This window comes from Mobula hypostoma, chromosome 29 (assembly GCF_963921235.1).
Source record: "Mobula hypostoma chromosome 29, sMobHyp1.1, whole genome shotgun sequence".
In the NCBI taxonomy this organism is placed as follows: Eukaryota; Metazoa; Chordata; class Chondrichthyes; order Myliobatiformes; family Myliobatidae; genus Mobula; species Mobula hypostoma.
In genome coordinates, this window is record NC_086125.1 from 15861916 (window position 1) to 15885661 (window position 23746).

The 23746-nt window shown below is 41.9% G+C and overlaps 1 protein-coding gene across 5 annotated transcripts in view; it reads left to right on the forward strand.

Moving 5' to 3' along the window:
* pnpla6 (patatin-like phospholipase domain containing 6) overlaps window positions 1–23746 on the forward strand; it is a 203812-nt gene that overhangs the window by 100518 nt on the left and 79548 nt on the right. For all 5 annotated transcript variants that reach the window (XM_063035875.1, XM_063035872.1, XM_063035871.1 and 2 more), the window contains 6 exons: window positions 1343–1429; window positions 3260–3366; window positions 4690–4866; window positions 8471–8548; window positions 10128–10333; window positions 23539–23670. In XM_063035875.1, coding sequence (XP_062891945.1) covers window positions 1343–1429; window positions 3260–3366; window positions 4690–4866; window positions 8471–8548; window positions 10128–10333; window positions 23539–23670 — 787 coding nt within the window. The remainder of the gene's footprint in view (window positions 1–1342; window positions 1430–3259; window positions 3367–4689; window positions 4867–8470; window positions 8549–10127; window positions 10334–23538; window positions 23671–23746) is intronic.

Genomic DNA, 23746 nt, shown 5'->3' on the forward strand with positions numbered 1-23746 from the left:
CTAGGGAGAACGCAGAGTATGAGATAGAGAGGGACTTCAGGGGTCTCAGTGACATCGATGCAGGATTTAGCTGCTGGGAACTTGAGTGTGAACAAGAGGAGGCTTTGTGGCCTGTTGTTTGCTCAATAAAGTCAAAGCTCCTCTGATTCTAGATTTGTTTTTCTGCTGGTTCCTCGTAACTCCCCTTTAAAGCAAAACGTGAACATAAGGTGGAGAATTCCAAAGCTTCATGAAAGTCTGAGAGAAGAAACTTCTCCCCGTTTCCATGTTAAATGAGCAATTCTCTTTTCAACTGTCAAAGAATGGGCTGACACAGGCATATAAAATTCAGTAGCGTTAGAGAAGATGGGGAAAAAGGTTAGTATAGGTGTGGTGGGCCAAAGGACTAGTTTCTATGCTGTGTAACTTTAATTCCTTACTCTGAAACAGCACCCAAGTTTTAAATTTATGCTGTTCAGGGAAGCATCCTCTCAACATCTACCTTGTCAATTCCCCTCAGTATCTTTTGTAAATTCTCTCAGAATGTTTTGATAAAATTGCCTTTATCCTTCAGAACTCCCATTGAGTATTGACCACCTTGACTAACCTAAAAGTCAACGCCATTGTGTTATAATCATCCCAGTGAATCATCAATCGACTATCCAGTTTTCTCCTTAAATAGGGAGATCAGAATTAGAGCAGTACATCAGATGTGATCTTATCGGTAAACTATACACGGTACAGCATTTCTTTCCCCTTCAAGCCCTTTACAAGACCGAAGACCAACAGTCCATTTACCTTCCTAATTATTTTCTGGACCTGTATATTAACTTATAGTACTTGTGGTCCAAGTACAAGGATACCAAAAACCCCCTATATGTCCCTGTAGTCTCCTTCCAATGTGGGTAGCCTCACTTCCACGCATCTCCCGAATTTTTGCCTTCTTGTTTAACATATCTACATTTCTTTGTGAGTTCTTTACACATGGCCCTCTCACATAAATACATGCCTCTCTCTGCATAGTTGGCTTGTGCATTTCTCTCCTAGGCTCTGTCTTTCTAAAAGGTGATTGAAATTCAGGTTGCAGTGGTTTATTGTAGCTTTCCTCCATCAGGGACATCTATCATCCATCTCCTTAGAATGCCCCCTTGCAGTTGTTCCCATGCTGATTTTGAGACTGGGATTCAGTACTCCAGCTGTGGCACCTCATTTGGGATTATCCCAAAATGTACTTCATTCTTTCCCCTTTGTGGCTGTCTTCACAGTACAAGAACAAGTGGGAACTCTGTGCAGAGGCAGCCACAGTGGTATGTTGACATCGCAAGTGTAACTATTCATTTGCTCTGCCTTTGTCTGTCTGTAGGGACCGAGGGTTCAAAGGCACAGACTTCTGAGAACAATCGAGCTGCATTGTTAAGCCGTTGTATATCCATGCCAGTGGACATTTCAGGTGAGCCTGGGCACTATCCTTCAGCATGTTAGAAACCGGAGTACTTATACTTAGTGCATTGATCTTAAGATGTCAACAATTAAACTCTGCTCAGACTAAAATTTCAAACAAGAGAAAATCTGCAGAGGCTGAAATCCAAGCAACACACACAAAATGCTGAAGGAACTCAGCAGGCCAGGCATCATCTATGGAAAAGAGTACAGCCGACACTTCAGGCCAAAACCCTTCAGCAAGACTGTGTGTATTGCTCAGACTAAAATTTGAAGCTTTCTGTTAAGAAATAGCAGAGCTAGTTCTGACCGGTGCCACTTACATGTAGTTCTTGTAGGTGAAAGAGAAAAATATTATTTATTTTAGTTTTCTTCACAAACATTTTTCTTGACCACATCAAGCTAAGGATCCATTTTCACAGATGCCACGTTTTCCCAGAAACTGTGCTGCATACAAAGGACATTAAGACAAGTAACCCTTGAGATGAGGTGTTGGCATTAAAAATACTGGGATTACCTAGTAAAAGCTTCTATGTATTTGGATGCTCCAGCTTTTAGAGCGCAGCGTCATTTTGATTGAGTGCACACACCTATGAACAAGGACACGTGCATGCATTTGAACAAGTGCACATGTATGCACGTGCATGTGGATTCACATGATTTAGTATCTTGGGTAATAATCTGAGTTTTGGAAAATACAAACTGCATTGTGGCCAGCATATCTTAAGTAGCTGATGTCTTAAAAGCTTACAAAGTTGTAACTATATCATGAGCTTGCAAATTTGTAGTAGTTTGTGCTAAATCCTCTCAGCCATGAGAATTAGTAGTGTTCTTTCCCTTCTGGTTCCTGTATTAGGTTTCAATCAGCACATTTAATGTGAGAGAAATGTATACCATATACATCCTGAAATTCTTTTTCTTCACAAACATCCACAAAAACAGAGGAGTGCCCCGAAGAATGAATGACAGTCAAATGTTAGAACCCCAGAGCCCCCCCAACTCTCTCTTCCCACGCATGAGCAGCAGCAAAAGCAGTGACCCCCCTCCCCCACCAGCAAAAGCAGTGACTCCCCCTCCCCCACCAGCAAAAAAGCAACGGCACCCCCCCCACCGAACAGTCAAGCGTACAGCAAAGCGTCAATAAAGACACAGACTTGCAATACCCCTAAGACTACCTGTTCCCCCAGTAATTTGACATACCACAGGCTCCCTCTCCCTAATAAGGGAAAAAGAGGTGTCCCCATTTCATAGCGAGAGCAGAGACATTACAAAGCAACTTGCTGATTTATGGTGTTAAGAGTCTGTTGCGTTGCTTTTTCCGAGCTCTGTGCCCAAAGAACTCGGGTCTCTGGGCACGCAGCCAGCTCACTGCTTACGATCTTCCGTCAACAAAAAAGTGCATCAGGTGGCAGCACTGGCCTTGAGTCCACTTGCCCTCAGAGCCACGAAAATCCAGCACCCTGAAGGCGCGCTAGTCTTCCAGGCCGCGTCTTTGGCATAGCGGAGAACGGGTCCCAATTCCGCAAAGAACCAAAGCCAGCATGTAACTCCAGGCTAGGGTCTTCAAAATAACCTTGAAAAGGAAAAAAAAAGAGATATCAAAGATAGAAATTGAGCTGTTTCCGAACATGCAAGCAAAGGAGTGGCTGTAAGGCGCCATGGTTCTCCTAAGCTCCGCCCTCTGAATTAGTAATGTTAATTAGTAGTGTTAATTCACCAAAGTGTGGTCAGAGCAATGATGTTGAAGGCCATATGATCACAAGTGAACTGCGGTGAGTTTAGGAGTTATAATTATACTTTTATAATCAGGATGAAAAAACTGTTGTCATTTCCATTTTAGGAATACAGAAGGGAATGTGTTCAGATTTTGATATGGCATATGAAAGAGGGAGAATTTCCGTGTCCCTGCAGGAGGAAATACCATTTTGCCCTTCTTCATTTAGCAGAGTAAGTGTAATACTGTTCCAAAGTGTAGAATTAAAGCTGTAACTATGGTAGCCTTGGAATCACTTATGGCATATATTTGTCATTTGCATTTCAAGGGCTTTTGTTCTAATATCCCTATCAACTGGACCAAATGTAAACTGGCTGAATTATTTTTAATATAATGACATAAAGATGGAACTTCACTTGCGGATGCTGAACATTGCCAAATCATGGACATAGGACTGAGATGCATCCCTACCTTCCTTTTTAAGTGCAGGTTGAATTTGAGTTGTAGATATTGCATAGAAGCTGTCTAATTAGCCAGACTGGGAATGTGACCTCCAGAAATGAGGTCATTTGTTGGTGTTTCAACAAGTAGACACGCTGCTAATGAAATGCTGTTGTTCTCAGCTGGTCAGTGTTGTTCTCTTTTCAATAAGAAGAACACAGTGCAGTCTTTAGAAACTTGAGTGCTTCATCTGATTGGGAATAATCATCTCCAGTGATTAAGACCACATACCAGGGAGCTGTTTGGGAACAGAGGCTTAGACACTACCTCCGCTTCAGTGCACTTATTTCAAGAGGCCAAAGGTGTGTCCCTGGACAGAGTTCACAGAATTCTGCCCAGCTAGGCCGGGACTTCATTCACTTGTGTTCTTTATTTGCTTTTACATCCTTTCCTTCTCCAGTGCACCACTTTATCAAGTATAGCAACTTTTAAACGTTTGGTTGCAAACATGTTTCTCTGTGGTACTTAAGTTGATTTTTTGTGAGACAGTTTAGACCAGAGATTTGACAGGTTCACTATTAGTGGATTGGAGCCTAGGCTGTCTGTTCTCCAATACTGACTGATTGTCCTGCAGCCAACTGATATGTCTCAGCCAGTGTTCTGGTCTGTTATATATGTTCTGTTTTGAATAGATACTCATGATTTGACAGAAACTGTGCACTGCTCTTGAATATTTATAGAAGCAATATGATATTCAAATATTCTCATTTTTATATGGTTATATTGTTTTGTCAAAAATGTTAAAAGGAAAGAAAGGAATACTATGAAATTGTAATGACCCTTGGAGGTATAGCAGTGCAGTTATGTGTAGTGCACCTATACAGCTGTCTGCCCTACATTGCAACCATTTAACCTCCTGAAGAAAGGAAAAAGTATTAGTAATCCTGTGACTCTGAAAGTTGCTGATAGTTGACACTGTCCAAAGCTTGGGAGTATCTTCCAGATAATATTGCTATTTGCTCAGAAGTCTAGAAGGAAGAGTCATTGGGCAGAGGAAGATGTGAATAAACTACAGATACTCTGATTCCCTGAATAACTAGTTTTGTCTATACCAGACAGCATCACAGGATACCAGGGAACGCAAGTCTGTGACCGTGGAGGGACAGCCATCGTCTGTGTTTCTTTATCCTGAGGATGACCCGGACGACTTCTATGGAACAGATGAAGTGAAACATGTTGGAACCATTTTCGAGGAGGCAAAGCAGGAGCTCTTGAAGTTAATGCGGATTGAGGTAGAGACGTCTTGTTCATTAGTTGCCTTGGCATTCCAGTGTAAAGTTTGCATTTCTCCAGGTATCTGTGTGCTTGTATGCTTCTGAATGATGATGCAGTCTTTTGAAGGTTTTTCACTAAAATACTGGTACAAATCCGAGAATTAAAACAAAAGCCCAGCCATATTCATACTGGAATTGTAGCAATCTCTCATCCTGAACTGTTCTTCATTTTCATCCCTGAGGGCAACTGCTAATTATAAGTGAGTAATTTATTGAGAAGTGTTATCTGGAGTGGTTATAATAGCTTATAAGTTATATGCATTGAATCAAAGTCAGTCACGAGTCTAGCTTGCCTTGGGAGTTACCCAGTTCTGACCCCGGCTGGCCCTCAGAAATGGTGTAGTCAGACACTTGATTATCACAAGTCTTTCTCAGTAGCATGAAGAATTGTGCAATAGGTGCTGCCCACATGCTGTAAATGTAAAATATGTTTAATCAGCTGTTGTTCATGTTGATAGAGATACGCCTGAATCAACTAGGGGCACAGTTCTGATTGTTTATTTCTAACTATTGTAGTTCCACCTCCAAGAAGACCACAACCTTGTCGTGGTTGGGAGGGTTGTGTGCCTCAATGATCTGGAGAGCTTTCCTGGCTGGAGTCAGGTCTTTATGCTTTGGCTCTTGGTAGGATCACCCATGCCAAACAGGTCAAAAGGTAGAGGCCACACTGGTCCTCCAGGTTCAGGGTTCAGCTCAGGGCTAACAACACTGACTGGTTAAAAGAAATTGTTTCAGAAACAGCAATAAAGAACTCTATATCTGTCTGACTTTATGGACAGACAGAGATGGAGGACCTTCATTGCTGCTCTAAAAGGCAGCAGTGTAATGGGAAGTAACTAACTATTGTAATTCCAGTAACAGTGAGCCAGACTTATGAAACACACAAGAGATTGCAAATGCTGGAAGTTCTAGCGCCTTTGTATGTCGATGTAGAAATGTAATGTTACAGGAGGGGACCATTAGCTACTTGGTCAAGTAGACCATGCGAGCTCATCACAAAGTAAACCTGCTGGTTCCTTTCCCCATTCCCCTGGAAGATCTGTTAACCTCAATGTTCTATTGAAAGCCATGGCGCTTCTCCAAGTTGTAAGTTCAAGATCATAACCACTGCCTCAATAAGAAAATATCTCAATATTTCCCACTGCCCCCTCCTGCCACTGTCTACTTTGTCCATCACTTCAGAGATGCCCTTTTGACCTTAACCCATCTGCTAATGGGAATGCTTTCTCTCCATCTCGATCAAATCCCTTCTCAACCTTTGTTCAGCTGAAATCAGATCCAACATCATTCTGAAGTTGTTGCTGAAATCTTTTTTGTCCTGGAGCCATAGTCTTTCCATAGAGACTAAGTTGCTCAATATATTTAAATAAAGAGGCAGACTGGTTTCTGCTCATAAAAGGCATCAAATGGTACAAGGAAAGAATGGGAAAACTGACATATGATCACATTAAATAATAGAGCAATCCTGAAGGGCCAAATGGCTACTCCTGTATCCATTTTTTCTGTTTCCATTCTAGTAAATCCTTCATGTGCTTACTAAATTGTGCTGAACAGAATGGAACTGTAGCCTGTAACTATCCAACATGGTTATCATAGACAATGTTTTATGTAAGTTACGTTTTTGTATTCTGTGGCCCATGTACTTTACCAGCTACTGTGTCAATATGTATAACAACTTGAAAATGCTTCTGTACATACACACAAATACCTCTGTTCCTGCAATTTTGTTCATTCCCTTTTTTTTGTAGAGGGCTTTGTCAAGCATCAATAGTCTTCTCTGCGACTGCTTTTTAAAAAAAATCCATCGTTTGCCGGATACAACTTTTCTTTAACAAATCTGCATTTTCTCGTCTTTATTAGTTCACACTTCTCCAAGTGCTTCCCTAATCACCATTCCTGAAATTTTTACCTAGTGATGAGGTTGAACTGTACCTTCCAACCATGTCCCCTATCTTTTAGATCACTTTCTTGGTCATTAATTAGTCTTGCCTTAGCCCCTGTTTGTATATTCCCTTTATTAGTTGTAAGCCTGCTGGGGACATTCAGGTTCCTTTTTATGTTTGCTTTCTCTCATTTCAGCAATTTGTGGATGACACCAGGATTGGGAGTGTAGTGGACAACAAGGAGGGCTATCAAAGCTTGCAGTAGGATCTGGACCAGAAAGAAAATAAGGCTGTAAATAACAGATGGAAATTAATTCAGACAACTGTGAGTTGTTGCACTTTGGCAGGACTAACCAGAGCAGGACTTACACAGTAAATGGTAGGGTATGAACTGTGCGTTAGAACAAAGGGATCTGAGAAAACAAATCCATAATTTTTTGAGATTGGTGTCACTGCTAGACAGGGTTGTAAAGAGAGCTTTTAGCACATTGGCCATAAATCAGAGCAATCACTACAGGAGTTCAGGTGTTATGTTGAAGTTGTATAAGACATAGGTGAGGCTAAATTTGGAGTATTGTGTGCAGTTTTTGTCAACTACCAACAAGAAAGTTGTCAATAACCTTGAAAGAGTGTAGAGAAGTGTACAAGTTGTTGCTGGGACTTGAGAACCTTACTTATAGAGAAAGATTGAATAGGTTAGGACTTTATTCAGAGCACGAGAGAATGGAAGATCTTATAGAAGTGTACAAAATTATGAAGGTACAGATAGGGAAGTCTATGCAGGCTTTAGCCCCAAGACTGAGCTAGAGTTCATAGGTTTAGGGTGAAAAAGGTGAATTGCTTTAGGGAAATCTGCGGGTGAACTTCACTCAGAGGATGGTGCAAATGTGGAATGAGCTGCCATTTAAGAGAAGTTTGGATGGAAGGGGTACCGAAGATTGTGGTCTAGGTGCAGGTAGATGGAACTAGACAGAAAAACAGATTGGCATAGATTAGATTGGCCGAAGTGTTTGTATTTGTGCTGTGGTGCTGTATAACTATGACTCTCTTACCTGTTTTAATTGACTGTATTGTGCTTGGTTCTCACTCACGCATTGTAGACTTTTTAAAAATTTGATCATATTGATTATCTCCCTTGTCATCTAGTTCTGGCTTAGCTCCCTTACCTGTGAGATTGTAGTTGCAAATAATTGATTTCAATTCTTGTTGTGTTAATTTCTTCTAAACTCTTTGATCAACCTTATTTACTTTTGCGATAATCTTTCTTTAGTCATGGAGAGGAGAAAGAAGCCTATCATTTAGGCTAATGAATCTTTTGCTACCTCCTCAATGTTAACATTAATACTATTGATTCTTAAGGACAGGATTTGATGATGCTTGAGGTGCTTCATCAATTACTTCTCTCAAGTATTAAGACCACAGTGAGCTAAAGGTCCTTCGTGCTTAATGTCGGCAATACTAAAATTGTGCTTCTTATTCTCAAAATAGAGCACTCATCTCACTGCCTAGTTAACACCTCAAGGCTTGCTCAGAGACAGGAACACCTTCTCATGATGTGCCAGCAACCTTGGTCACTTTAGTCTTTTTAAAAAATCTTGTTGCTCACCCTGTTCCATCACAGAACACACCTGTATTTCTCTATCATTAGTCTGCTTTTAATTGTTTTCCTTTTGACCTAGGATCCATCACTTCTTGATAATCGTGTAACACTGCACCATGCCAAATCTGGAACCATACTGGCCCGTCAAGGAGACCAGGTGGGTGCACAGATATTCTCACCAGCTAAAGTGTAATGGCAAATCAGCTGGCAGTGACCATAATCTATTTCACAGATCATTATTGCCAATGATGCACTTGCCAAGAGTAGGTACAAGGTAGGTGCCGTGGGCAGTGAGCTGATGCACATCAAGTTCTACTGATAGCAGTAAGACAGATGGCCAGGCTTTAAGGCCTCTGTTATGGATTTAAAATTATATTGGCTGGTGAATTAATACAGGAAACAGATATGAAAAGTCAATTTTTTTGCTTCAGTCTTCACCATGGAGAATAATGCAAATATTCCTAAAATATACACATAGGTTCATTTCAAATTACAGAGAGGAACTTGTAAAAGTACAAATCCCAAGGAATGATGGATTAGAGTAATTCAAAATTTAAAGACAAATCATTGGGATCCACTGGATTGCATCCAAGGGTTTTAAGGGAAGTGTTGAGATATAAGTGGAATCAGTTTTTTTCAGAATTTAGGGAGAGTACCAAAAAACAGCCACTGTGACTCCTTTACTCAAAAGAGAGAGAGGGAGAAGACGTGGAACTCTGGACATTGGGTTAGAATATACTGTTAGCAAAATCCTAGCGTCGGTAGTCAAAGGAGATATAAAAATCATTCAAGAAAGCTGAGTATAATCAAAGTCAACAAGGTTTCATGAGGACAAATTTGCTTGAATTCTTTGAGGTTGTGATGAATAGAAACAGAAAGTTGATGTATTTAAAGTATTTAAATTTCTAATAAGCATTTGACAAATAAGAGTTGATGCATAAGTTAAGAGCCCAAGGTTTTGGAGTAAGTGTGCAACCATGGACTAAAAGCTCACTGTCCCATAGAGAACAAAGTGTTGGAATAAATGGGTCCTGCAAGGTAGTGTGGCTAGCGCACATTTTACAGTGCCAGTGACCCAGGTCCAATTCTTGCCGGTGTCTGTAAGGAGTTTGTACGTCCTCCCTGTGACTACATTTGTCTCCCCAGGGTGCTCTAGTTTCCTCCCACAGTCCAAAGATCCACTGGTTAGTAGGTCAATTAGTCATTGTAAATTATTCTGTGATTAGGCTAGGGTTAAATTGGGAGTTGCTGGGCGGTGCGGCTCAAAGGGCCAGAAGGCCCAATAAATATCTCAATAAATAAATAAAACATTCCCATGTTTGGAGGGATGTATCTAGTGCAATGTCCCAGGCAGCAGTTTATTGCCCTCTATTTACATGAAGAACCAGCAGAGGGGAGTAAAATACAAAGTTTCTATGTTTGCCAATTTTACAAAAGGAGGTGGAAAGGGATATTGTGATGAGAACAATGTGATTCTGTAAAGTGATATAAACATGAAATGAGCTGGTGAAAGTTTGACAAATGGAGTTTAGCATGGGAAAGTGTGATTTCTCACACATTGGTACATTGAGGGGAATAAACAAAATGCAGAATATAGTGTTATCGTTACAGAGAATGTGAAGTGCAGATAGACATTGTAAACTTTATCATGTTTAACATATCACGTATAATGTAATTTAGTCTCTTTCCTTTCTGTAAGTTTTGTGAAGTATGCATTTATCTCTTCCCCACCTCAGGATGTCAGTTTACATTTTGTGTTATCTGGCTGCCTACACATTTATCAGCGAATGATCGACAAGGAGGATGATGTGTGCCTATTTGTGACCTATCCTGGTGAAATGGTGGGCCAGCTCGCTGTCCTGACTGGAGAACCACTGATCTTTACCATCAAAGCAAATCGTGACTGCATCTTCCTCAAGATATCCAAATCAGACTTCTATGAGTGAGAATTTTCACATATTGATATCTTCTTCATTATATGCATATGTTTTATACCTCTAGCTTTCTATAAGTTTTCTTTCTTTGATGCCCTGTTAATTCCACCTGTTGTGGGAAGTGGGGTCTCAACGCGATGAAACTCTGTTGACTGCAAAATGGGGAGTTTTTGCATTGTGTTGTCTTCCTCATCAGTGGTGTCCTGAATCAGTCAAAGTCATATACTCTCAGAGTCCACGTTAGTAAGTACAGGAGAGGAGCCCAATGTGGTCTTCTGCTGCTGTAGCCCATCTACCTCAAGGTTTGATGCGTTGTGCATTTAGAAATGTTGTTGTAACGGGTGGTTATTTGAGTTACTGTCGCCTTTCTATCAGCTTGAACTAGTCTGACCAGTCTCCCCTGACCTCTCTTATTAACAAGGCATTTTCAGCCACAGAACTGTCAGTCACTGGATGTTTTTTTTAACACCTTTCTCTGCAAACTCCTAGTGTGTGAAAAATCCCAGGGAATCAGCAGTTTTTGAAATACTCAAGCCACCCCCATCTGGCACCAACAACCATTCCACAGACTAAGTCACTTAGATCACATTTCTTCCCCATTCTGATATTTGGTCTGAACAACAACTCAACCTCTTGACCACTTTTTATGCATTGAGTTGCATGCTTTTATGTATTGAGTTTCTACCATATTATTGGCTGATTAGCTAATTGTATTAACATACAGGTGTACCAAATAAAGTGGCCACTGAGAGTAGATTAAACGAATGACCAGAGCTCCTTGAGAGGGCTGCTTGTGCAATGGTTGGGGAAGAGGGCAGGCCACCAGCTGAATACCTCACCCCACAACTAAGTCTCTGGCCCCACCAGATAGTTGTATAGTTGTCAGCGGGGTGGGGGGGGGGGGTGCAGTGTGAACAGAAGGTGTAATGATTAATGACGCCAGACTAGGTGCCTAACGCTCCACTACCCTCCCCCATTCCACTTTGGTGCTCATCACTGATTATCACTAGAATTGAATACCAGAATAGAAATCGGTGCTACTTTGCCTGGTTTAAAAGCAGAATATATTGGGAATTCCCAGTATCGTGGGTGTATATGTGTGTGTGTGTGAGAGAGAGAGAGAGGAGGAATAGAGATAGTACTTTAGTTAACATAGAATAGTACAGCACAGGGAAGGCCCTTTGGCCCACAGCATTTTGCCAAACCAATTAAATTAGTAATCAAATGGCTAGCTAATCAATCTCTTCTGCCTACACAATGTCCATATCTTTCCATTTTCCTCACATTCATTGCCTACCTAAATGCCTCTTGAGAGTCTCTAAAGTTTCTGCCTCTACCACCACCCTAGGCAGTGCATTCCAGGCACCCACCACTCACTCCCTCTGTAAAAAAAAATGTCCCTCACGTCTCCTTTGAAATTGCAGACAATACCCTCTCGTTTTAAATGCATGCTCTATTATCAGAACATGAATGGTTTTGGATGCTGTTTGACATGTTCAGGATTCCCAGCATTGTTTTTTATTTCAGATTTCCAGCAACTACAGTGTTTTGTACTTCAGTCCCAGCATTGTTTATTTTTCCTGCTTCTCTGTTCTCGATCACCTCTTCCAGATAGATCAAATACAGTAGCATTCACCTCCCTCTCTCAGATACCACTAACATTAGCTTTGCAGTCTCTCAACTTCCATCCTGTTATTGACATTTCCTTGTTCTCTCCATTTCTGTCCCTTTTCTGCAGTGCTGTCTGATCTTCTCTAACTATGGCTACTTATGATGAAGAGCATTGACTAAAGCCTCAAATACATTTCCATTTCCATTCATGCTGCCTAATCTGCTGGGTGTTTGCAGTATTTTTGTGTCGCAGTGGCTGACAGCTTCCCCAGTCAACAGCTTTAATATTTATATCTCTTTGTTCAATTTCATTCTGGTTTTGTGAGCATTCTGATCTTCCATTGCCCACTGGGGACATAGATGCTGGAATATGGAACAACACACAAAGTGCTGGAGAAACTCGTAGCGTAGCAGTTAGCGGGACGCTATTACAGCTCGGGACATTTCAGAGTTCAATTCTGTAAGGAGTGTCTGTACATCCTCCCCGTGTAATGTGTGGGTTTTCCCAGGGTGCTGTGGTTTCCTCCCACAATCCAAAGACGTACCGCAGAGGGGAAAAAGCTGTTCCTGAATTGTTGAGTGTTTTCATGCTCCTGTACCTCCTACATGATGGTAGTGATGAGAGCAGGGCATGTTTTTGGTGATGGGGGTCCTTAATGATTGGTGCCATCTTTTTGAGGCATTGCTCCTTGAAGATGTCCTGGATAATACGGAGGCTAGTGTCCATGATGGAGCTGACTAAGTTTACAATTCTCTGAAGCATATTTCAGTCCTGAGCAATTCCCCCCCCCCCCCACACACACACACACACACACACACACACACTCACTCACTCACTCACTCACTCACTCACTCACTGCCAGGCAGTGATTCAGCCAGTTAGAATGCCTCCATGGTACATCTGTAGAGATTTGCCAGTGTTTTTGATGACACACCAAATCCCAAACTCCTAATGAAATATAGCCATTGTCATGTTTTCTTTGTACCTACATTGATATATTGGGCCATGATAGATCCACAGGTGCTGACACCTAGAAACTTGAGATTGCTCACTCTTTCCACTTCTGATCCTTCTATGAGAACTGGTGTGTGTTCTCCTGCTCCCTTGTTCTTCTGTGTGATAAAGGTTGTGAATTTTTTTAAAGTTTATGGAGAAGCCTTTTTGAGTTACTACAGTGCATGTAGAGGAAGCTCAAGTAATGTTGTTTTAGACAAGAAAGTTCTTTCAAGTGAACTGCTTTTTTCTGGATGGTGTCAAACTGTTTGGTTGCCATAGGAGTTTCACTCATCTAACTAAGAGGATAGTGAAACCCCACTGGTTTCCTTGGCTGAGTAAGTCTAGGGAACACACACTCCAGTCCTGCCAGACCCCTGAGACTGAGATGGTTCTCCCATCCAAAACCCCGGTTGGTGTGTATGCTTTGTAATTTGCTACCCTGTTACAACTCAGTGCCAAGAAATAACAGACAGCAAACTGCATATGATTAAAGGAATTGTATTTATGAATCTTAACATAACTAAACATAACATAACATAAACTTAACATAACAGTCAAATATGCACAAATTGGAGCTCAACTCTTCCAAAATTCACACATATTCACCGATCCTCAGTAGACCCCAGTGCCCCACCGGGTCAAATCCTACGACCAGTTCTCTCTGGTGTCTTCTCTTTTCATCCTCTGCCGAATAAAAAAAAAACCCAAAACCAACAAAACTTCCCAGTTCCACCATTCTAATTGGATGACACACATTCCTCCGCATCCTTTACCTTCAACAATAACCCAAACAGGCTGAAAACGGAAGAGACTGCTATTGCAGAACTGCTGAAATCAAATACCTACAGCATAGCAGTAAAAATGTAAACCAGGGTGTTGTGCTCTCCCTCCCACCAAAAATAGTCATGTCCTCATGACTTTGAAATAAATTAAAATCTCTTCATTAATTACACAGTTTTCAAAGGAATTTAGTGATGTCAGGATCTCCAATCCTTTTGTAAATGGTAGTGACATATCTCACCGGGGGAAAGGCGCAACGCTCTGTTCCCCCGGTGCAACATAGGTCAGCCTCTCTGGGGGTCTCCTGACTCCCTGACACCTCCTTATTCAATCATCTACTTCTTTAGTTTCAGACCTTTCTGGTCTACATGGCGAGGCCTCCCCCTGTCTATTCCTCATGCCTTCCAGCAACTCAGATCCCTCTGTCACTTGGCTGAGCTCAGCTTCATTCCCAGTTACTTTAGAGCCCAGTCTCCCTTCATTGTCCAGCTGCAAGCCTGCCTGTTCACTGCTAGTCACCCCCATTTCACCTACCTCAGTGTGAGAAGGGTTGGGAATCCCTCCAATTATTGGGGAGTTTGCAAAGGACAGCATATACCACACCCCCATTTTCTCATCCTCCAAGTCCACATCACATCCATTGGTGGGGTCCGGTCTAACCCTTCCCACTGCTGGTCCTTCGGTTTCCCCCATGTTGCTGCATAAAGGGTGACTTATTTTACAGTAGTCCTCTGATAGCACCCACAGAATCCAAGGAATAAGCACAGGGCACTCACAGTCTGGGGCCTTGGCTATGTGTCACCGTTACTCCATCCGGTGAAACTATGTACCCAACATAGTTGACAGACCTCTTGCAGACCTGGCGCTTGTTCAGGGAAAGTTTTAACCCTTCAGCTTTCAGGCAGCCCAGTACCTTCTGTAGCCTCGCTTCATGTTCCTCTAAGGTGGACCCGAACACTATGAGATCATCCAGGTACACCAACACCTCAAGCAGGTTCATATCCCCTACTGTTTTCTCCATGACACACTGGAAAGTCACCGGCTCCCATCATGCCCTGGGCATCCTTTCAAACTGGAAGAATCCCAGTGGACATATGAATGTCGTCTTTCCCTTGTCAACCACATTCATGGGGACCTGATAATACCCACGCCTCAAGTCCAGCACACTGAACCACTTCACACCACTCAGACAGGCCAGCGCATCCTCGATTCTCGAGACCATGTACTGGTTGGGGACTGTACGCCTGTCCGAAGTCCGATCGTCCATACTCATCCGTACCTTCCCATTCTTCTTCCTGGCTACCACTATTGGAGATGCATAGGGGCTTCTGGACTCTCATGATCCCAGCTTCCGAAGATGCTGCCAAAAGTCCCCCTCCTCTGCAGGCACCAGTCACCGCGACCTTTCTCTGAACGGGATGTTCTCTGTCACCTGGATGGTGTGGCGAGTGCTCTTGGAACAATCCACATCAAACTCGTCAGTAGAAAAGACATCTTTCAGCTTCAACATCTTCTCTATCAACCTCCTCTTCCAACCTCCAGGTAGTGGGGAGCCCCCAAAATTGAATGAATCGGCAGTCAACTTTCCCTTTTTCAGAGTGAGTCTCTCCCTGGCTTGTCTCACAGGGACACCAGACATTATCGTCACCAGAAATGAGGTGCACCAGTGGCAGCCCTGCCTGAGGGTGACCTCCCTCTTTGAAGTGTTCCTGTTCACTTGTACAACAGGGCTTCTGCATTCAGGCCTCACAAGTACCCCAGCAAGTAAACATGACTCCTCTTTGTGGACTTCCAGAGCATCCACCAAGAAGGCCTTGGCCTCAGGCATTCCAGGAAATTTGGGGTTTCCCGTCACTCTGGCTACGTCCCCAGGCTGTAACACGACTGGTTTGGACTGGGTGACCACACAGTCCCTTGTTTATGCTCATCATCCAGCCCAGTGTGGCCACACACTTTCTCCTTGCAGGCTACCACTAGCCTCCTCACAATAGGAGTATTTGTTCCCACAAGAACTGAAGCTTTGTCCTTCTCAATTGGGTCCGGCAAACCAGCACTAATATATCAAGGACCTCAGCTAGTCCCACATCTGCCTGCGAAAACTCCAGCTTCAAAGATGTAACCATCATACGGATTGTCATCCATACCGAGACCCCAGATCTCCCGTGCACTGAGTGGCATAAATGATAAATGCGTCAAATATCGGTTATAAAACAAATGGTACAGCAGAGTGACCTGAGAGCCTGTGTCAAGTATGCGTCTAGCATAAATACCTTCAATCGGTAGCGTTACATTGGAGCTTGGCCCCACTGAGCTTTCAGGAATAGGGTTTTTGCTTTAGGGTGTTATTTGACATACTGCTGGGAATGTGTTTCCCCTGAGACACCAGGCCATTCCCTCACTGGTTTCCGGACATCTCTCTCTGCTTAGGTACCCGGGGCTCAATCTCCAAGGGCTTTCCCGTCCTTCACACTCCCACCTGGATTGTCCTTCTTTGCCACAGTTATAACAGACAATACTGGTTGCTCCCCTTCTTTCTTTTTAAATCTTTTTATTGAGTAAGTATACAAAAAAGGTAAGCCATATAAACATTAATACAATGTTAAAGTATAATAAAATTCCAAAAGATAACAATACCAAAAAGAAAATACTACAAACAATGTAATTTAAGCATAAGAAACCAAGATAACATAATAGTATACTAGATTTTATATATATCAATGGAAAAAAAAGAAAAAAAAAACCCCCAAAAAAAACCCACCGTGCAACTAACTAAAAGCAAAGCAAAGCAATGGGCTAACTTGAAACCAAACAGAGTTTTACTTTTATATATTTCTAATCCTGAGAGATCTATTCCTGCTGTTTTAGAGTTATTAGCACAATTTGGTCTTTTCTCAGGTTATAAATTAAATCTTAGTAAGAGTGAACTTTTTCCGATTAATAAACATCTTCCCTTATATTATAAATTTCCATTTAAATTGATTAATAATTACCTTTCATATCTTGGGATTAAAATTACTTGTAAACATAAAGATTTATTTAAGACTAACTTTTTACCATTAATAGACCATATTACTCAACTTTCATCTAAATGGTTTCCCTTATATTTAACTTTGATTGGTCGTATTAATGCAGTTAAGATGTTTTTTTTGCCAAAATTTTTATATGTGTTTCAGGCATTACCAATTTTCGTTCCTAAATCTTTTTTTGATAAAGTCGACTCTAAAATTTCTTCATTTATTTGGCAGAATAAGAATCCGAGACTGGGTAAAATACATTTACAGAAAGCTAAGAGAGATGGAGGTTTAGCATTACCTAACTTTAGATTTTATTATTGGGCTATTAATATTCGACATATGAAATTTTGGTTACTTGACCGGGATATACTATCTATTCCTAAATGGGTAGCATTGGAATTACAATCTGTTCAGGGTTATACACTTGGTTCTATTTTAGGTTCATCTCTTCCTTTTGATTCGAAACGCCTTAAGCAGATCTCTAACCCGATCGTTAAATATGCTTTGCGTATTTGGTTTCAATTCAGAAAATTTTTTGATCTTAATCAATTCGGGTTAGCGATTCCTATTTTAGGTAACATATTTTTTCCTCCCTCTTTTACGGATCGCGCTTTTCAAACTTGGAAGACTAAGGGTATTTTACGGTTTTTGGATTTATTTTTAGATGGTTCCCTTATGTCTTTTGAACAATTATCTAATAAATATAACTTATCAAGAATACATTTTTTTAGATATTTACAAGTTAGAAATTTCCTAAGTACTATACTTTCTTCCTTTCCAATGCTTCCTCCTATATATATTTTAGATTCGATAATTAACCTTAATCCATGTCAGAAAGGTGCATCGGCTATGATTTATAATATTATTATGAAACTTAGGAAAGCTCCATTTGATAAGATTAGGGTAGATTGGGAACAGGAATTGGGGCTTACCATTTCTGTGGATGATTGGGGGCAGATTTTACAATTAGTTAATACTTCTTCTATTTGTGCTAAACATTCCCTAATTCAATTTAAAGTGGTGCATAGAGCACATATGTCCAAAGATAAGTTAGCGCGTTTTTACTCGCATATTAATCCTTTCTGTGATAGATGTTCGGGGCAGATAGCCTCTTTAACTCATATGTTTTGGTCTTGCCCTACTTTGGAAACTTTTTGGAGAGATATTTTCAATATTATTTCTAAGGTATTAAATATAGATATCTCTCCTCACCCTATTACTGCTATCTTTGGACTACCTAAAATTTCTAGTAATCTTTCCCCTTCAGCCCGTAGAATGATTGCATTTCTTACTTTAATGGCGAAAAGATGTATTTTACAACATTGGAAAGAGCTTAATGCTCCAACTACCTTTTTTTGGTTTTCTCAGACGATTTTATGTTTGAATCTGGAGAAAATTAGAAGTAACCTTTATGATTCTTCATTTAAATTTGAACAGATTTGGGCACCTTTTATTCGATATTTTCATTTAATGTAATATTTACCCTTCTTGTTTTTTCTTCACTGTTTTAATGGAGGTCGGGATTGAGGACGTGATTTTAAGTTTAACTCTGTTTGGTTTCAAGTTAGCCCATTGCTTTGCTCTGGTTGCTCCCCTTCTTGCGGTATCCCATTCACTAGCAGCCTTCTGCTTTGTCCGTCCCCTCAGGGAGCACTACTCCCTGTCGGCTTTGTCGTGCGGGATGGCAGCACCCGCCAATAACGACCAAGACATCTCAGTCCTAAACTCTGTTCCGAGCTCCTTTACCACTCCCTAGGGTGGGCTATCAGTGGTCACTTCAGCCAAGGGGACTACTACTGAGGACTACCCTGCTGACGGAAGCCTTCCGCGTCTCCGTTGCATTCTCCTCCTCTCACTTCTCCGATCAGCTCGAGAAACGAGGGAGGGGAGCGCGTCTTATGAGACATTTGGAGACCCCAAGCGATCGTGTCCTGTGACTGGGTGCCTTTCACCACTTGGTCCAGTCTTAACTGATTCACCTCAGCCGTTTGAATGCCTCCCACCCCATGCCGCAAGCAACTCAGCTGCCTCTGGTTGAAAAATGTAGGCGGAAAGCTTCTCCCTCTTCTCCTGAAACACGTGCCAAAACCCTGTCATAAGCACCATTGGGCTTCCTGTCACACCAAAATTATTTTCTAGCGCTTGAATCTAGACCGTAGAAGTAGCAAAGGGGGTCTGTACCTTAAGGATCTCACTACTTCAGCAGGCAGCCCCCTCAGACTCTCTACCAATGGCTGTCTCTTTATGTCATCAGAGCACTGCTACTCATCCAGCATCTGAGAGGTCTTCTCCCCCCAAGTCTCATACTCCTCTTCCCCTTTAGGGGTGGGCTTCATTCCCAAGAATATGCTGAGCCTACAAGAACGGGCACTTTGCCATTTATTCGCCAGGGAGGCAAAGGCCAGTACCAACTCAGAATGCTCACCCCTTGCTGGAGGATTCATTAAACTTTCTAACTCAGCCCCTCATTCCACAGAAACAAGAGCAAGTTGTCCTTAAAGTCTCTGCCCCGGGTACAGAAAACTCGGCTTCTGACTTAGCACCCTTGTCTACATTCCCCTCCTCCCGGAAAGTATGGACAGCCCACGGCCCCCGCCCCCCAGGGCCTCAATAGTACCAGGCAATCCACTGCCATTACGCCAGTGCTAGTCTGAACTAAAACAAAGTCTTTGCCCGCCACTTTGTCAAACCTCCGCTCCATGATCATAACTGTTCCTAATGCTTAAACGGTACTTAAAAGTCCAAATTAACAATCCGTCGGGGATACGAATGTCTACCCCACTCAATACACGTGCATTCATTACTGGTAACCCCGTGGATTCGCACCACTGCTCAACCCCTGCAGCGTCCATGACCACATATCCTAATCACTTTACCAGACAATAGTTAAACACAGTTTAAATACACAACCTACTGGATCAGTGCCCAGGGCAATCCCACAGCATCCAACGAAATCGATCCTGGTTAGGCCCCCACAAAGAAACCCCATTGGTTTCCTTGGCTGCGTAAGTCTAGGAAATACACACTCCAGTCCCGCCAAACCCATGAGAGTGAGACAGCTCTCCCACGCCAACCCCAGTTTGTGTGGATGCTGTGTAATTTGCTGCCCTGTTACAACTCAGTGCCAAGAGATAACAGACAGCACACTGCATACAATCAAAGGAATTGTATTTATGAATCTTAACTAAAGGGTTAGTAAAGAAAAGAAAGGAAAAAAAACAAAAAGGGCCCATTATAATTAAACAGTCAAATGTGCATGTTGGAGCTCAACTCTTCCAAAAGTCACACATATTCATCAATCCTTAGTAGACCCCGGCACCTTGCTCCATCAAATTGCAGTCCCCCCACCAGATCGAATCCTATGACTGGTTTTCTCCAGCGCCTTCTCTCTTCATCTCCTGCAGAGCAAAAAATACCTAAAACCAACCTCAGTGTTCCTCACAAAACCTCCCAGTTCCACCATCCTAATTGGATGACACACATTCCTCCGGATCCCTCATCTTCAACAGTAACCCAGGCAGGCTGAAAGCAGAACAGACTGCTCCTACACAATTGATAAAATGAAATACCTACAGCATAGCAGTAAAAATGTGAACCACGGTGTTACAATAGCATTATTCCTGACATAGATAGCGTTATCAGTTTTGTAGATGCACTCACCATGCAATATGCTGTTGGTTGACCTGCTGTTGTAGCCACTTTCATATATCCGATCCAGATAAGTTAATATTGATACCCAGAGTGTTAAGATTGGATCTGCTAACATCACTGACTTCCAAAGGCCTGATGAAGGGTCTCAGCCTGAAACGTTGACTGTTTATTTCTCTCCGTAGATAAGACCTTATGTGCTGAACTCCTCCACATTTTGTGTGTATAGTTCTGACTTTCAGATTGTTTTGGGATTAGTTGGAGATGATACTTGAGCAGTACAAATGTTATTAGCCATTTTGCAGTCCATTAAAATTACTTAAATGGAGATAACGTCTCCTTGTTGACGATCAACAGTGGCGCACCTCAGGGATGTGTGCTTAGCCCACTATTCCACTCTGTCTGTATCCGTAACTGTGTGGCTAGGCATAGTTCAAATGCCATCCATAAATTTGCTGATGATACAACCACCATTGGCAAAACCTCAGTTGGAGACGAGAGGATGTACATGAATGAAATATACCAGGTAGTTGAGTGGTGTCACAGCAGCAACATTGCATTCAACTTCAGTAAGACCAAAGAGCTAATTATGGACTTCAGAAAGGGTGAGAAGCGGGAACATGAACCATTCCTCACAGAGGAATCAGATATAGAGAGAGAGCAATTTCAAGTTCCTGGGTATTAATATCTCTGAGGATCTATCCTGGTCCCAACATATCAATGCAGCTGTAAAGAAGGCAAGACAGCAGCTATATTTCATTAGGAGTTTGAGGAGATTTGGTTTGTCACCTAAAACACTCAAGAACTTATACAGATGTACCGTGGAGAGCATTCTGACAGACTGTGTCACCGTCTGGTATCGCGGGGTAGGAGGGCTACTGCACAGGATTGAAAGGAGCTACAAAAACTTGTAAAGTTAGTCAGCTCCATCATAGGTACTAGTATCCAAAACATCTTCAAGGAGTGGTACCTAAGGTGGCAATGATTATTAAGGACCCCATCACCCAGGACATGTCCTCTTCTCATTATTACCGTCAGAACGTCAGTGTGGAAGCCTGAAGGCTCCCACTCAGTGATTCAGGAACAGCTTCTTCCCCTCTGCCATCTGATTCCTAAATGGACATTGAAACAACGAATACAACCTCACTTTTGTTTATTGTTTCTGATTTTGCATTATTTTCAATTTAACTATTCAAAATATATCTATATACTTACTGTGGTTGGATTATTTATTTATTTTTTCTATATTGGTGTCTTGGTGTCAGTTTTGGTGTGAAGTTCACACCCCGTCTCCACACCTGGAATCCAGCTCATTTGCCATGTTTCAATCAAGAGTGTAATGTGACAATCAATAAAACTATAGATAGTGGAAATCTACTCAGTGGCCACTTTATTACATGTATTTATGTGGCAATAACACAATGCATAAAAGCATGCGGACATGGTCAAGAGGTCCATTTGTTGTTCAAACCAAACATACAAATGAGAAAGAAATGTGATCTAAGTGACTGACCGTGGAATAATTGTTGGTGCCAGATGAAGTGGTTTGAATATCTCAGAAACTGCAGATCTCCTGGGCTTTTCATGCATAAGTCTCTGGAGTTTTACAGAGAATGGTGCAAAAAACAAAAACATCCAGAGATCAGCAGTTCTTAGGTACCTTCTGTACCTGATAAAATGGCCACTAAGTGTAGAGCAAAGAATAATAAAGCATAGGAACTGGCCCTTTGACACACAAATTAGTAATCAGATGGCCAATTAAGCTAATCTAAAATAAAAACAGAAATACTCAACATAGCAGGTTGAATCTGTGGGAGGAGAAACAATTAACAATTCGGGATGAATACATGGTTGGTAAGGTTGTGGAGGACGATGGCCCTGGTGCAGGTCAATGGGAGCAAGCAGCTTAAATGATTCGGCACAGACTGATGGGCCAAAAGGCCTGTTTCTGTACTGTACTTTTCTATGACTGTATGAAGTTCTTTGCTCAGACTCGAGAAGGAAACAAGACTGTTAAGCTGCAGAGAGGTGAAGTTGGGTTGCCTTTGATAAGATAAATCTGAGGTGATCATGGGGGATAGGCTGTAAACAGGCCATCTGGTCTGTGAGTGAATGGAGCCGAGTGTTATGTGGCCTGAAGCTGCATGATTGGCAGAACCCAAACGGTGTCACTGACCATTTCATTGAGTAGGTGTGGTTTGATAGAATGCTAGGGGTGTGGCTAACTGGAGAACAGTTGAAATTGTGTCAGAACCATAGCCTTTGCTATATTTAGTGTACACAGTCATTAGTTAAATTGCTTGAGACCCACATTGTAATGATAGAAATCTTGAGGGAAAGCGGAGATGCATCCACCCTACCGAACTGTTCAGCTTGTTATCCAAGCTCATTTGCTCGTCTCCACATCCTTGAGACGAGCTTGAGTATTCTTAGAGCCTCCTTCCCATTAGTTAATTTCCGACTGTCATTCATGGCTATATGTGGCTGTACTCCTGAACTTTGATTGGACCAGTTGTTTGTGACTTTGCTCCATTACAGCAAGCTGCTTTTCTGATTTGCAGACACAGTCTTGTGTTGTAGCTTGTGTCTGTTGGATCTCCATTTTTAGATGCAACCCTTCTAGTATGACTTTCGGTGCAGCTCTTTGATTGGATATTGATTTTGTGGCTTGAGGACGTCAACAATAATACAGATTGGGGTGAAACTCTGTTTTGTGGCTGCTATTGGCCCATAGTGTCTCACAGATTCCCAGTTTTGATCCCTTAGAGCTGATCTGAGTCATTCACGTTTAGCACTGGTATCACCACAAACGTTATCTTTGGTATGGAGGTGGGTCTTCAGCATATTAAGGAATTAAGAGTTGGTCACTCGTATGAGTACTGCTCTGAACAAATGTATGTGCAATGGGTATTTTAGTGTGGGATACATCACCAAGTTTGGTCTCTTAGAGCTTTCCCATGCCCAGTCTAACTCTTTCCAATGACAATTCTTCAGTGGTGCCACTACCAAGCCATTTTCTGACCCATAGAGCAGACGCTTATATTTGGTTGATCAGTGCCTAGCAAGTAGTGCTGAAGTTAAACAATAGAGGGTAATCATGATGATTTTGATAATTGGTCATTTCAGTAGTCCAGTATCTAATTTATACTAACTGTTTTTGCAGGATAATGCGTGAACAGCCCAATGTCGTCCTCAGTGCCGCACACAATGTGGCCGTTAGAATGTCTCCGTTTGTCCGTCAAATGGACTTTGCGATTGATTGGATGGCAGTGGAAGCAGGCCGTGCTCTCTACAGGTATGGTAGCATACTTAACTTCCCTCCAGCTTCCTGTAAACGTGCTTTGGCTTGTCCTGTGTATTGAGCAACATGA